This window comes from Taudactylus pleione, unplaced genomic scaffold (genome assembly GCF_031769625.1).
Source record: "Taudactylus pleione unplaced genomic scaffold, aTauple2 ptg000181l, whole genome shotgun sequence".
Taxonomy (NCBI): Eukaryota; Metazoa; Chordata; class Amphibia; order Anura; family Myobatrachidae; genus Taudactylus; species Taudactylus pleione.
The window spans coordinates 9,568,161-9,583,142 of record NW_028284583.1 but is presented as its reverse complement, the minus strand read 5'-3'; the positions used below and the strand labels follow the sequence as shown (position 1 = coordinate 9,583,142).

The 14,982-nt window shown below is 42.1% G+C and overlaps 1 protein-coding gene across 3 annotated transcripts in view; it reads right to left on the bottom strand.

Annotated features, from left to right (window-relative positions):
- The window catches only part of HECW1 (HECT, C2 and WW domain containing E3 ubiquitin protein ligase 1), a 480,815-nt gene that overhangs the window by 51,814 nt on the left and 414,019 nt on the right, over positions 1-14,982 (bottom strand). For all 3 annotated transcript variants that reach the window (XM_088476052.1, XM_088476051.1, XM_088476053.1), the window contains 2 exons: positions 7,433-7,546; positions 5,014-5,166 (listed from right to left, as the gene is read on the bottom strand). In XM_088476052.1, the coding sequence (XP_088332178.1) occupies positions 5,014-5,166; positions 7,433-7,546 (267 nt within the window). The remainder of the gene's footprint in view (positions 1-5,013; positions 5,167-7,432; positions 7,547-14,982) is intronic.

Sequence of the window (14,982 nt, the reverse complement as noted above, 5' to 3'; positions counted from 1 at the left end):
TTACAGTGGTGTCTTCAAGCAGGTACTGGCCAGTCAGGCGTCACTCATTATCTTGACGATTTCCTTTTGGTAGGGACGGCCGATAGCGCAGTCGGTATTGAGCTGCTGTTCTTGGTCCAAGCGTTTTTTGGATCAATGGGGGTTCCCATTGCATACAAAAAGACGGAAAGGGCCTGTTATTAGGTCCTATGAAAAAGTGCAGAAGATTAGCGAGTTGTCCGTTAAGAAAATATCTTTGAAGCAGCTGTAGTAACTGCTAGGTTCGCTCAATTTCGCTTGTGGCGTCATTCCCATGGGTAAGGTTTTTAGTCGCAGGCTGGATCGAGCCTCCGCAGGCATCAAGAAAAGCTCACCATATGATCCGCCTTTCAGCGGACATGAAGGAGGATTTTAAGGTCTGGTTAAGATTCCTACAGGAATTCAAATGGAGTTCACATTTGGCTCGCTTCGTCTGTGGCTAATCGCGAACTTCAGTTGTTCACAGACGCATCAGGGGCATTGGATTTTGGAGCATTTTTTTACGCCGATTCATGGCACTCAGAGGGTTTGACGCGTAATTTAGTCCTGTTGGAACTATTTGCAATTGTAGTAGCAGTTGAACTCTGGGCTTCGAGGTTCAGCAATCGGGTTCAGGCCATTAACAATCAGAGGTCGGTCTGCACCCAAGTGTTGCGGCTGCTTAGGTATTTAGTTTTCGTCTGCCTGCTGAGGAATATTGTTTTTACGGCTAAGCATGTTCCGGGTGTGGAGACTGAGATTGATGATGCCTTGTCTCGTTTCCAGTGGGATAAGCTTAGGTTATTGGCCCCGGCAGCCAGGATTCACGGATTGCTTTATCCTGATTTTGTCTGGCAGATCATAAATCTGGCATTGAGGGACTCGCTTTGAGAGTACTGGCTCCAAGTAAGTTGAGGTCCTATTCCGCAGCTTGGAATGAATGGCAGGTTTTTCTGGCTAGATCAGAGGCGGGTAAGGAGCTGCATGTCAGTATGTCTGAGTTTGTATGGCATGGGCATGAGAGTGGGCGTCCAAAGGCTTCTACGTCTTGCGCTTTGGCTGGCATTTCTTATTTCTCGCAGCTGAATGGTTTGACTGATCCTACAAAGTCATTTATTATCGCTAAAGCCCTTAGAGCAGGGGTTCCCAACCATGGTCCTCAAGGCATACTGACAGTCCAGGTTTTAGGGATAGCCATACTTGAGAACAAGGTGACTTAATTAGTGCCTCAGTTATTTTGATTAAACCATCTGTGCACAATCATGGATATCACTAAAACCAGGACTGTTAGTGTGCCGTGAGGACCGAGGTTGGGAATCACTGCCTTAGAGGCTGGGCGAGGGAGCAGGCGACTTTATATGATTCACATAGGCCAATAGATGTGGGTATGTTGAAGGATTTAGTCCTAGTAGTCTCAGGCGTAGCTAAGAATAATTTTGAAGTGGCTTTGTTTAGTTTGTCCTTTGCGTTGGCATTTTTTGGCGCTTTATGGGTTGGGGAGTTAGTAGCAGCGAGTAAAAAAATCAGTCAACTTAGGGTTGCTTATGGGTAATGTTGTAGTTAAGGCTAATTTAATATTGTTAAAAATTCAGAAGTCAAAAACAGATCAGATGGGGAGGGGGAGTTGGATTTCTGTCCCCTCGCATCCGGAGAAGAGCATCTGCCCAGTAACTCTAGCCAACAGGTATAATCAGCAGCGTCCAAAAGGGGGGGCTCAATGGCTTGTTCATGAAGATCTTTCCCCCATCTAAGTTCCAGTTTACAGTGTATTCAATAGTTGCCTGATAGCCTTAGACGTGCCGATTGAAGAGTACGGCACCCATTCGTTTAGGATTAGGGTGGCAACTTGCGCTGCGGCATTAGGTTCTTTCACGGAGGCAATCAAGCCCTTAGGTAGATGGAAATCTTCGGCTTACAAAAGTTATATAAGGGGGGATAAATTGCAGAAGTAGTGGCGCTCCTGGCGTGTTTGTTCTTTAGGAAACCCAGTGCCTTATGCTACCCGCCACTAGGGGGGATTGGAGTCCTTTTCACTTTTGTCCTCAAATAAAGAGGTTTTGTGTCGTTCACCTCCATCTGGGTCACCTAAACAACTCAGTTTCCGAAACCCCCCCCCCCCTGTTTTCGTTCCTGGTTAAAAGTTTTTTTAATATTATCATTATATTTTATTAATGCTATGTTATACGATTTTTCCCATTGCAGGTTTTTGGAGGAAAGATTGCCGGGTGTGGATTGTTGGGCATTCTTTTGTGTACTGGGCTAGCAGGCATAACTGTGCCAGCTTAGCCCCTTTTAAGGTACAATGGATTGGGTTGAGAGGTTTTAGGTGGAACGGCCTTTTGGACCTTCTTTGGCAGTCTGAGATCAAGTGGGGGATCCCTGATTGTCTAGTTGTGCACTTAGGTGGTAATGACCTTGGCACGTGTAAGGGAGTTGAACTGATAATCGCCATTAAGAAGGATTTGAGGTTGATAGCAGAGCCACAGGTTAAGCTTTGTTGGTCCGAGATAATTCCAAAGAGGTTCTGGCGTGGTATCCAAGGTGGGGCAGCCCTAGACAGAGTTAGAAGGAAGCTGAACGCTGCACTGTCTAGGTTTGTGGTAGGTTTGGATGGGCGTGTTATCAGGCACCCTAGTCTTCGTTATGAGGAGGCGCATTTATATAGGCCGGATGGAGTGCACCTCACCGAGGAAGGTTTAGAGTGTTTTGTCTCGGATATCATGGTCTCGTTGGAATAATTCAGAAGGGGCTAGGTTTTTTCTTTGGTGGCGTTACGTGGCCAATTTTTGACCACGTCATTGGCGGAAAGCAGTGCTCCTCAGCGGCTCAATTAAGCGCAGCAGAGCTTGGCTAACATTCCCCCTTTGAGAGAGGAGAGTCGGTTTATACTTTAGGGGAGAACCAGGTCTTTATCCTAGGGAGAGACCAGCACTGTGCTAGTTAAGGGGAGGTGATACAACCCAGGATGGCTTGCACACGGGGTGGAAAACTCCACCCCATTTTGGTAAAGTGAACAATTAATTACGAGCAGTAGACCGAGATAGCACTGCTTTTTCGCCACCAGGACTAATTAATTAAATTCTAATTTGATATAAATACATTTGGCTGTGACCTCTTTTTCCAATTCTATCCAGTTGTCTGTGTCTTATTTATTTAGTTAAGGTAAGCTTAAGAGCGGTGTTTAAAATAATAAAACTATGGGTGACTTAAAATATTCGAATGCTTGAATAAGCTTGAGAAGATATAAGCACACTGTTTTTTATTTGGTACAGTACTAGTTAAAGCTGTTTTTTGTTGAGAGTTTACAATTGGTAGAGGTCAGTTGCCAGTCATTATCTGTTAGCCTATTAGCTGCCCCGTTGAGGCGGGGTTTAGCACTAGTATATTAAGGCTGGAGGAGGAGTCAACTGCCTCTTTCCAGGTTGTGATCAAACCCACCCGGCATAGTGAGAAATTGGTTTGTACCAATATTCATTGGTTGTGAGAAATTGGTTTGTACCAATATGTTTTTCGTTGGAATATATTGTGTTTCTTGTTCTAGCAGGTGAGGCGCAGTAGGCGGAAAGCAGTGCTCCTCGGCGGCTCAATTTAGCGCAGGTGAGCTTGGCTAGCATTCCCCCTTTGAGAGAGGAGAGTCGGTTTCTACTTTAGGGGATAACCAGGTCTTCATCCTAGGGAGGGACCAGCACTGTGCTAGTTAAGGGGAGGAGGTACTACCCAGGATGGCTTGCGCACGGGGTGGAAAACTCCACCCCATTTTGGTAAAGCGAACAATTACGAGCTGTAGACCGAGGTAGCACTGCTTTTTCGCCACCAGGACTAATTAATTAAATTCTAATTTGATATAAATAAATTTGGCTGTGACCTCTTTTTCCAATTCTATACAGTTGTCTGTGTCTTATTTATTTAGTTAAGTTAAGCTGAAAAGTGGTGTTTAAAATAATAAGACTATGGGTAACAAAGAATTCATCTGCATTTCGGGATATAAAATATTGTGCTATTGTTATTGTAATGTATCCATTTATAGGGGTAAAGTTAAATAGTATTTATAAACACCAACATAATAGTGTCATCTAATATTGGCATGTCGCTGCCAAGCAATACCATTTGGTGATTCTTAAATATATACAGTATATTAAGCCCTTCACTGTGGTGGAGGAGTTGGGCCCATCCTCTCCAATGAGGCAAAAAAAAAAACAACTACCGTACCTGTGTCCCGCCAGTCCTAACAACCAATGGGGACCTCTGGCAACTGCCAGGTGGTATCAGCAAACTAACGTCACTTTTGAAAATAAATAAATAAATAAAGGTGGTGGGGGGAGGGACTATAACTCCTTCTAACTCCCCAAGCCCAACACCTAAAATGGGTGTGACCACATAAAAGTTAACGTTTGGTGATCACAATGATCATTAGACATTAACCTCCTGCACTATAGAAAAATAGTACAGGCACAGGGGAAAATCTCCCCCAACCTGGCTACAAATTATTAAGGAGCACCCATTTTAGAAAGAGGGCGTCCTGTCTTTCAAATATTGGGGCCCTTGATACATATGTTAATGTTACCCCATTTTACAGCAAATTTAAATTTTCCGTATATAGTGGGAGGAGGGGGAAAGCAATGTTTCAAATGACATCGCCCACTTGTAGATATTGTCTCATGATCACCAAGACAATATTACCCTGAGCTACGGAAAGCAGATGTTTTCTGTATATGGGTGGGAGGGCAGTATGTGACCATAATTACATCTGTAAATGCGAGGTCACTCACATATGAAAGAGGGGGATCCCCTCTTTCAAATTATGTGGCCCCCTTAGCAGCTATTGTCTGGTGATCCCTGTAATCACCAAACAATATCGCCCAGCGTTGCGGAAATAAACAAGTTTTTCATAGATGGAGAAAGGGCCCACACATAACGTACATAGGGGCAATCTGTCTTGAAATAGAGGAATTGTAATAACACAAATGAGGGATGCAGGACTAATACATGTATAGTATGTATTACAAAAATACTTGCCATTCAAGATGGTTTTCCACAAATGCAGACATTGGACTGATCTGCACAGTATATGTGTCATTTGCCGAATACTCAAATAGCCCATAATATGGATTGAAGAGCTCTTGGGAAAGGAGAAAGAAGAACTCTCTTGATGGGCCACTGTAATCGAGGCTGAAATACAGAAACACAAATTGCCATTAATTATTGTTGATGAATCCAGAGAAGGCATGATACTGTACATATCCCCCCTATGTGCCTGTATCCAAACAATAGACATTTGTAGACAGTCACCACTGTTATTTTTACTTGGTGCATCAGTACTCTGCCAACTAAGCTTTTAGGTAAATTATAATAGAAAACAAAATATAATAATCATGAATCACGTGAGGAATATGGGTGGGGGCACAGTAGCATTTTTCATTAGTTTTCCATGATCTTTAAAACAATGGAGAATATATTAAAAATACACAGACCAACAACACAAGTTTTCCATTTTTAAGTACAGTAGTAGCCAACACTCACATATCAAAGCATAAGCACCTAGATCTCAATGCTACACAGTAACCACTCTAGTAAAATGCAGTTCATTTAACAACAGATGTGTCCACATACAGTACTGTGCAAAAGCTTTAGGGCCTGATTCAGAGCCACTCGCTGTTTGCGAGCGCTCGCTCTGAATCAGGGCGGGGATTTTTAATTTTTTTTCCTCCTGCCCGCTCGCTTAGCTGTGGGTGCCCACCCACAGCTTGTGCGAGCGGGCTGGAGATGGTCGCGATTATCGCGACCATCGGGCTTGCGAGGAGACCCTGTGGTAGGGTCTCGGCTCCCGCAAGCCAAAGTGGACTTCCTGCTCTAATAGAGCAGGCAATCCACTATTGACATCACGAGTGATATCAGTAGGGCCGCCCACAAACGGCAGGCGTCCCTAAGGGAACGCCTGCGTTTGTGCAGCCACCCCCCCTCCCAGCCTACAAAACAGGGCGAGCTGTCACTCACCATTGATAGCCGCCCCGTCTTGTAGCGAGCCCTGAAGCGACTGAACTTCAGTCGCTCGCTGGGGCTCGCACATGTGCACAACGGATGTGGCGCATGCGTAGGGGCCAAACATCGACCCGCTTGCGAGCGCTATTCGCTTGCAAGCGGGTCTGAATCAGGCCCTTAGGCAGGTGTGGAAAAAAATGCTGCAAAGTAAAAACGCTTTCAAAAATAGTGTTAGTTTATTTTGATCAATTAACAAAATGCAAAGTGAATGAACAGAAGAGAAATTTAAATCAAATAAATATTTGCCTTCAACACAGCATCAATTCTTCTAGGTACAATTGCACACAGTTTTTTAAGGAACTCGGCTGGGAGGTTTTTCCAAACATCTTGGAGAACTAACCACATATCTTCTGTGGATGTAGGCTTGCTCAAATGCTTCCATCTCTTCATGTAATCCCAGTTAGACTCGATGATGTTGAGATCAGTGCCCTGTGGGGGCCATATGATCACTTACAGGACTCCTTGTTTTTCTTTACGCTGCCTGCTGCAGAATAAATTTGGAGCCAATCAGACGCCTCTCTGATGGTATTGCATGATGGATAAGTATCTGCCTGTATTTGTTAGCATTGAGAACACCGTTAATCCTGACCAACCAAATCCCCAACTCCATTTGCTGAAATGCAGCCCAAAACTTGAAAGGAACCTCCACCATGCTTCACTGTTGCCTAAAGACACTCATTATTGTACTGCTCTCCATACCACTGTACGAATAAGATGCATTCGAAGGTAAAAAGTCGCACAAAAGGACGCTCTGCGCTACCGAGTAACACGGCACTCACTCGATATTTGTAATGCGACTTGTAGCGCATGGAGGATAAATGTATGTGGAAACATCTGTGAGAGTTATCTGCAAACATGATAATAATTCAGTAAGAGAAGTAATATCCCACTGTTATCCCATATGTGTTAAAGTACTGCCTTGGTGTTTTTTGTTAAGGCTCCCAGATCACTCATGCCCACCTTATATTTTAACTCAGACCTATTGTCATTGTCAGGGGCGCCGAGAGGGGAGGGAGCGGGTACTAATTACCCGGTCCCGGGCTGCTGGAAGGGCCCGATGCCGCCCCCCTCCCTCTTAAATCACAGCAGACCAGCACACGCTGCTGTGTGAGTGGGCCGCAGCATCCTCCTATACCTGTGGCTTTGTGAAGGGCTCACAGCGCCCCCCTCCTAAGGGGGCGTGGCCACACATTCTTCGATTAGGTCACGCCCCTTCACCCGGGCCCAGCCGGCCTCTCAACGCCCCTGGCTATTGTCAATAGTACTATATTGTGACTTTAGACAGTGATTAAGTAAAATTAAATATATTGGAAAAAAAAATTATTTCACCTTTGAAATATAATTTTTCACTTTGCCCAATTATAAGGTTATTGTGAAAACTGCAGCGGTTGCTTACCCTTCCTCTCCTACGAATGTTATGTATAGTTTGTTCCTCTGAAGTTCTTTCCGTGAGTAAGCCATAACTTGGTTAAAAGTGCCTTCCAAAAGATGATCACGACGTATAATAAGCCTAAAAAAAGTACAAAGAATAACAATCAATTACTGGACCGCACTTGGTGTTGCTAGATCACAGCAATACGATGCAAGATCTCAGGATACAAATACAAAGGGAAGCTTTGCTCTTATACTACTTCTGAAAAGCAATCGGCTACTTCCAATAACCTATGTAGGACTGTGGGAAATGTGAATATGTCTCACATCATTATTGCACATGGGCAGTGCTTTTGTGAAATGCCTCCATGTAGATCCTGTAAGCGCCCATCTGCATGGTCTACCATGGTACAGCACATGCCTGCAGCAGTAACAATGGCTCACACAAGTCATGAGAGTAAAAGGATGGCTTTATTTCACGTGTCGCTTAGCACATTTTATAGTTTTATTACATTGACATTTGCACATAAGTGTTTAACCCACAAAAAGTGTACCTGGATATTGCAAGAGGCATGCCAATGAAAGTAATGGCTAATCTCTGCACTCTGAGTACATATAATGTTGTTCGGGTAACAATTGGAAACAGGTTGGTGTATTCTTTCAAACATCGTAGTGAATGGACTACCATGAGGCATGGACGTGCAGTTTAGGGCAGAGCCTCACCTGTCATACTCCCTGTCAGACTGCAGAGTTTTGACTATAAAAATGATTAGAATAATATAAAGTAGATATTTATAACTTATAAATATCTTTTTTGTTTTTATAGACAAAACTCACCAAAATTGCATCACTCACTAGAAATACAGGGACAGATGAGGCAGTAAGTGCTCAGTCTCACCTCTGATAGCTCAGACACTGCCTGGAGCTAGGGGCTGGGCCACAAAGCAGCCAATAAAACAGAGAAAAAGCTAATGGAGGCATGCCTCACTGTGAGAGGGCGTGCCTTGAGCTCTGATGGACACCTCTGACGACCAGGTGACCAGTTCAGAAAGTACTCGGGCATCGGAGCTCAGCAGCAGCACTGAGGAGCAAAGGAAATTGGAATATGCAGACAGAGGAAACACACAAAGGAAAACAACTGAGGAGGGTCCGCTGCTAGGGGGAGATCTGTGTGTGTGTGTGTGTGTGTGTGTGTGTGTGTGTGTGTGTGTGGGGGAAATCCTTTGTGCTAGAAGGGATCTTCTGTGCTAGTGGGAGACATGTGTGAGGGGAATCTGTGTGTGGGGGATATGTGTGAGGTGGGAGATTTGTGGAAGTGGGGCAGGCTCATATACAGTATGTGTGTGTAAATCTGTCTCCCCATCCATTGACCTCACTGCACGTCCCTGCCATGAGGGTATTTCTAACCCCAGACTTACATTATTGCATACACAGACATCTATGACATAAAAATAACTTATTTATTTATTTGTTTATTTATTACCAGTTATTTATATAGCGCACACATATTTCGCAGCCCTGTACAGAGAATATTACAGGTGTTCACATTCCAGATAGGAAGTGCTACACCTACACATCCTAGACATCCACATTTTTTTATTTTCCCAATAATGAGTTCACCCAGGAGCACATTATATTGTGCGAGTGTAATGTTGGGAAGTCTTGTTTAGAAGTGGTGTTTTTACTTTAACTAGAAGAGACCTTTCCAGCTTGGCCCACAATCTTACAAATGGTTGTGCAAATTATTTGCACAGATGCCTGCACTACACAAAAACCACACAAAGGGGAAATGTATCAGAACTTGGAGAGATATAAAGTGGAGATAGATAAAGTACCAACCAATCAGCTCCTAACTGTCATTTTATCAACAACAGCCTGTAAAATGACAATTAGAAAGTTATTGGTTAGTACTTTATCTTTCTCCAAGGTTTGATACAGCTCCCCCAAAGACAGTGATGTTTTGTAACTTTTTGTTAAGTAGATTGATCAGGTTCAACAATTGTCATACACAGACATAAAATGCAGCAGCCATCAATGGGGTGGTATGATAGGAAGCCAGAGTGCTCTGCAAATTTCATTATGTAATACTGCAACCCATGGCTAATACATGCACCAGATGCTTCCTTTGAAAGTGAGACAGGCTAGTAAACTACTAAGACATCACCATAAAATGACAGCATATAGCACAGTATCACCTTTACAGTCTACCTCCCAGCTTTCCCTCCTTTATCTGGTCTGGCCGTCATAAAAACTTCAACAGTATTGCATAAATTATTTATATTTCTGTGCACTCGTATTAACTTGATTTGGAAACCAATTTGCCCATGTTAACAGAAGTGAAATAAGTGACAGCATTTTGGGCAGACAATGGCATGACGTTAATGGGGAGTACAGGTAGACTTAATGGTATACTGTATAGTCTAAGCTTAACCAATTGGTCTGGAAACATAATTACAGTATGTTATGGCAGAAACAGTTACTACAACAGCTGTCATTTTGTAGTAGTTATTCCTAAAATACTGTAATAATTATTATATAAAGTGGATTATGTGCCGCTGCACAGCAAAGATCTATAAATAAGTAGCATGTAAGTTTGCAGCTGTAGGGTGAGGAAAATCTGCATCATGCACCATTATTTTTGTTGTCCCAGAGAATAACACATTCTTATTTTGGTTTGACAATGCCTGAACATTGTAAGATGACAAGCCAAAAGATTTATTTATATACTTAGTTTTCACTGTGGTGATTTAGGTAGAGCATGAAAGGGCTGCAGGTTGTGGGGATGGTGCAAATTTGTAGGGTGGCAAATATGTATATGCAGTCCCATATGCTTCATCTATACTGGGTCTATTTATCAATGTGCAGTGATAACATAGATCTTCTATTGCCTCTTATTGCAGTGATCGAAAATCTCTATTTACTATCATTAATATATCACTTGAGCAGATGAGGGATTCTCTGCTGACTGACAAGGACAATAAAAGGAATTTTTCTGTTCGTGCCCACTGTTTGGTCTGCCCATGTGTGACCTGGCTTCATCAATTTACACATGTGCAGTAGCTATAAGAATACAACGTTTTAACACCAACAGGCGGTTTAGGAGATTCCCACTTGAGACTGACACCTCAAGCGGTGGTCAATCCAGCGAGTCAGAATGTGCTGGCACAAGTGGCAATTCATTTTCTCGCAGACCCCCTTCAGGGGTCACCACCAGGGCACGCAAAGACAGTTTTAGAACCTACACAAGATGGGGTAAACAATGCCAAAGGCAAAAAAAAGCAAGTAACAAGGAGGAAGAAATAATTTATAACCTATCCTCGAGACTGTTATCTGAAGATGAAAAAGGTATTTTGCGCAAAGGCCTAAGTTTTGTCCCCACGGTGCAGTTTAATTAGTTTGACAGCAAGATAGATGTCTATAGACTTGGAAGACAACTAAGACTGAGAGATCACTTTGGTCACAATATTACGATTTCTAAAAGTAATGCCAATGATTGCCCGATTAAAACCAAGTCTAGTTTTGATCCTGTAACTCAAAACCACACTATTAAAAGCTTCACTAAAATCATGGAGAATACCATTGAAGAATGCACTAATTTGGATAATAAAAAACATCTGAATTTATCCGGAAAGGAAATGTCAGCTCTTAAATTTCTAAGTGCTGATAAAAATATTGTTATACACCCCGCCGATAAAGGTGTTGGTATTGTGGTGCAGAACATTGCTGATTACAGGGCAGAGGCTTATAGGCAACTATCGGATAACACTGTCTACAAAAAACTGCAGGTAGATCCTACCCTTACCTTTAAGAACAAATTAATTACCATCTTACAATTGGCGATTGACAATAATTTCATTTCAAAAAGCACTTTGTCAGCATTTCTACCTAAATCACCTAAAGTGCCTGTATTCTATATGCTCCCCAAATTACACAAAAATGTAAGTAATCCACCTGGAAGACCGATTATTTCAGCGAGGGATTCCCTCTTCTACAATGTATCAAGATATATTGACTTTTATCTACAACCGGTTATTCAACAATAGAATACTTATCTCAAGGACACTACTTCTTTTTTAAAGAAGATACACAATTTACGTGACATTTCCTCCAACTATTGGCTTTGTACGATTGACATTGTAAGCCTTTATAGTATACCAGTATCCCGCACAATAGGGGTATTGCCGCTAGGAAACGTCTAATAACTAATAACCATCATTACTCAGGTCCAGATCATACATTCTTTTTGGAACTGTTGGAATTAATACTCACAAAGGAACTATTTTATTTTTGATAATGCCTTTTATTTGCAGGTTCTGGGCTGCGCAATGGGCTCATGCGCAGTCCCAGCCTATGCAAATAGCTTTATGTTTAGCATAGAAAAAGATCTATTTTTATGCAGTAATGAGTTTCCCAACACATTAAATTCTATACGCGATATATAGATGACGTGTTCGTACTGTGGAGTGGAAGCTGGGAACAATTTGTGAACATGATGACACTGGCTAATGCTAGTGACTTCAACATTAAGTTCACATATGAAATTAACTCGGAGAAAATACACTTCCTTAATGTATTAGTTACATTGAGTGAAGACAAAATGACTACATCTTTATTCAAAAAAGCCACAGATCGTAACAATTTGCTTCTAGCCATCACCCTAATTCACTGATAAGTGGGTTACCTTACTCTCAATATTTGAGAGTAAGGAGGATTTGTAGTAATGAGGAGGATGAGGTCCGACAGATGGACATAATGACAAAGGATTTCTTGCTGAGAGGATATTACGTGCCTCTACTTAATAAGGCTCGTAGTAAAGCACTTTCATTAACTAAAGAAAATACCCTCTGCTCCACGACACAGAAGGACACCAGTAATAAGTTGGTGTGGGCTTATAATTATTCGATAGGTAGTAAAAAATTTACCAACACAGCCAAACATTTATGGCATTTTTTGGGGGACTGTTCCGGACGGTTCTTTCTGAATATTGTACCCTTGTACAACAACTATACCTGGAAGTGGTGTTTTTTCTTCCTCTATCATTATATTATATTGTGTGCAGATTTTTAATATTTTGAAAATTTTGTTCGAGTGTGCTATATATGTATTTAAATAAATACTGAAAAAACATCTATTGGCTCATATTGGATGCATATTGAAGATTTCTGGATGCAAGATACCTTGATGGGTTTCTTGCACTCTTTCAAGTGAGTTGGGTGCGTGTTTCATTTTTGATAAAGATACCTTTACATATTTTTGAAGTGAGTAGGGTACGTCCAGAATTCTTTCCCCTGGTTGTGTGTCTGAAGTCTTATATTGTGTCTAAGAATTATTTAAGAAGAAAAAGATACCTTTTTAGGATTTAAATCCTATTGATTACATGTGAGTGTGGTACGTCATCACACCCTAGAAAATTTGAAAGAGAAATTTATTCCCTAGAAAGGTGTTCTGTATGATTTTATTTTATTTTTATAAACTTTGGAAACATCTCTACACATATGTGTTTTTTGTCTCTTTTTTCATTTTATGTATATGCATTGCTTGAAGAGGAAACATCTCCAGAAAGTGACAAGCTTTAAAGGACTTTTATGAGTATATAACAATTTTTATGTCATAAGCGCTTTAAGAGTACTATCTATATTTTATTGTACTAAAAGATATAGGTCTGTTGCCATGTTATAAACGTGGTAGAAATCTCTGTGACTGGTTGGTACATACCGACATCACGGGATTTAAACCCACTCAACCTGTTCACTTTTTGACTAAAAAAGCAGGCAACTACAGATGCCTCGGATGCACAACTTGTGGTTACCTGGAAACTCTGGACACTTTTGTGCATCCTTACTCAGGTAGAAAGTTTAACATCAGACATGTTTTGACCTGTTCTAGTCAATTTGTTGTATACTACATCAGATGTCCATGCAGACATCTGTATGTAGGAAAAACTACATGACAATTTAAAGAACATATGGCCCTGCACAGGTCGTCCATTAGACTGGCCCTGGAGGGTAGAGATGATGGACAACCTGTGGCCAGGCACTTCAAGGAACATAGGCATGCATTATCTACATTGCGATATAAGATGATTGATTATATACCTGAATATTTAAGAGAGAGCGATAGAGCCAAAGCGTTGCTAAGATGTGAGGCACGTTGGATACACACGCTGAATACTGTACATCCGTATGGTATGAACGAAAATCTTGCTCTAGCCTGCTTTTTGTAAACAGTATTCTTAATATCTCCATTGCAATGTTTTTATGTCATCCTTGTCATACACCTTTTTTCTTAGCTATCCTGATTAAGTAGTATCCTGTTCTTTTCTGTTCTCTGACTATGTATATGTGGTGATGGTTTCACTGGTTTGTTTACTGTTGCCATAGTAACTTCTGATGGTCTGGCGTCACTTCCGTTTGCATTGCGCAACGTGATGACGTCGATACATGACTCAGATGGACTCCGGCACCAGCACACTTGGGGTGAGATGTATTTGTATATAGTTAAGTGCTTTTTTATGTGTAATGTATTCCTGATGAAAATCTGTAAAGATTGAAACGTTGAATCACGTTTTTTGGTCTCTGACCCGTTTTTTTTACACTATTATTGACGAGTGCCACTGATTTCTGTGTCATATCTCTATATCACATCCACACCTCCGGCACTCCGACACCCCCAAGGGGGATACTTGCTCAGGTGCGTTCCTCTGGGGACAGCACCCCTCAATTCATCAATCCAACAAAAAGGCAGCACTCTGAGACTTTTCAGCTTAGTGAAAATAGCAGTGAAACTTTTACTTCATAGGTCAACGTTTCGGGGATGTGCTCCCCTTCTTGTCCTGAAGAAGAGGAGCACATCCCCGAAAAGTTGACCTATGAAGTAAAAGTTTCACTGGCATTTTCACTAAGCTGAAAAGTCTCAGAGTGCTGCCTTTTTGTTGGATTGATATATATATATATATATATATATATATATATATATACAGTGCTCGAAGTGTGCCGGTATGAAACACTGGGGCAGATGTATGAAGCTCTGGCAAGTGATAAAGTGCAGAGTGATAAACGACCAACCAATCAGCTCACAACTGCCATGTTACAGGCTGTGTTTGAAAAATGACAGGTGGGAGCGGATTGGTTGGTCATTTATCACTCAGCACTTTATCACTTTCCACAGCTTCATACATCTGCCCCATTATGTCATACCGGCACTTCACTTTGGCACTTCTGTCCCAGCTCCGGTCAACAGGCTGTTTACATTTGACTCACGGCTCGCGGAACCGGCAGCCAATCGGGGCAGCTGGCAGCATATTGTATGTGGCTTTGGATCGCAAGTCAATCACAGCTCGCGGACCGGCAGCCAATTGGCTCGAGGACATCACTGAATTCAAAATGCCACTGAGGAGGGAAGGGAGCCTGGGAGCGCCGCGGTCACCGATGCATAGCGCAGCACAGCGAGTGGTGCTGTGCTGTGCAGTGTGGTGTGAGATGTGGTATGCTGTGTAGTGTGGCGTGCTTTGAGGTGTGCTGTGAGGGGAGGAACTGGGGGTGTGGAAATATCAGGGGGGCTGCCTAAGTAAAGCCC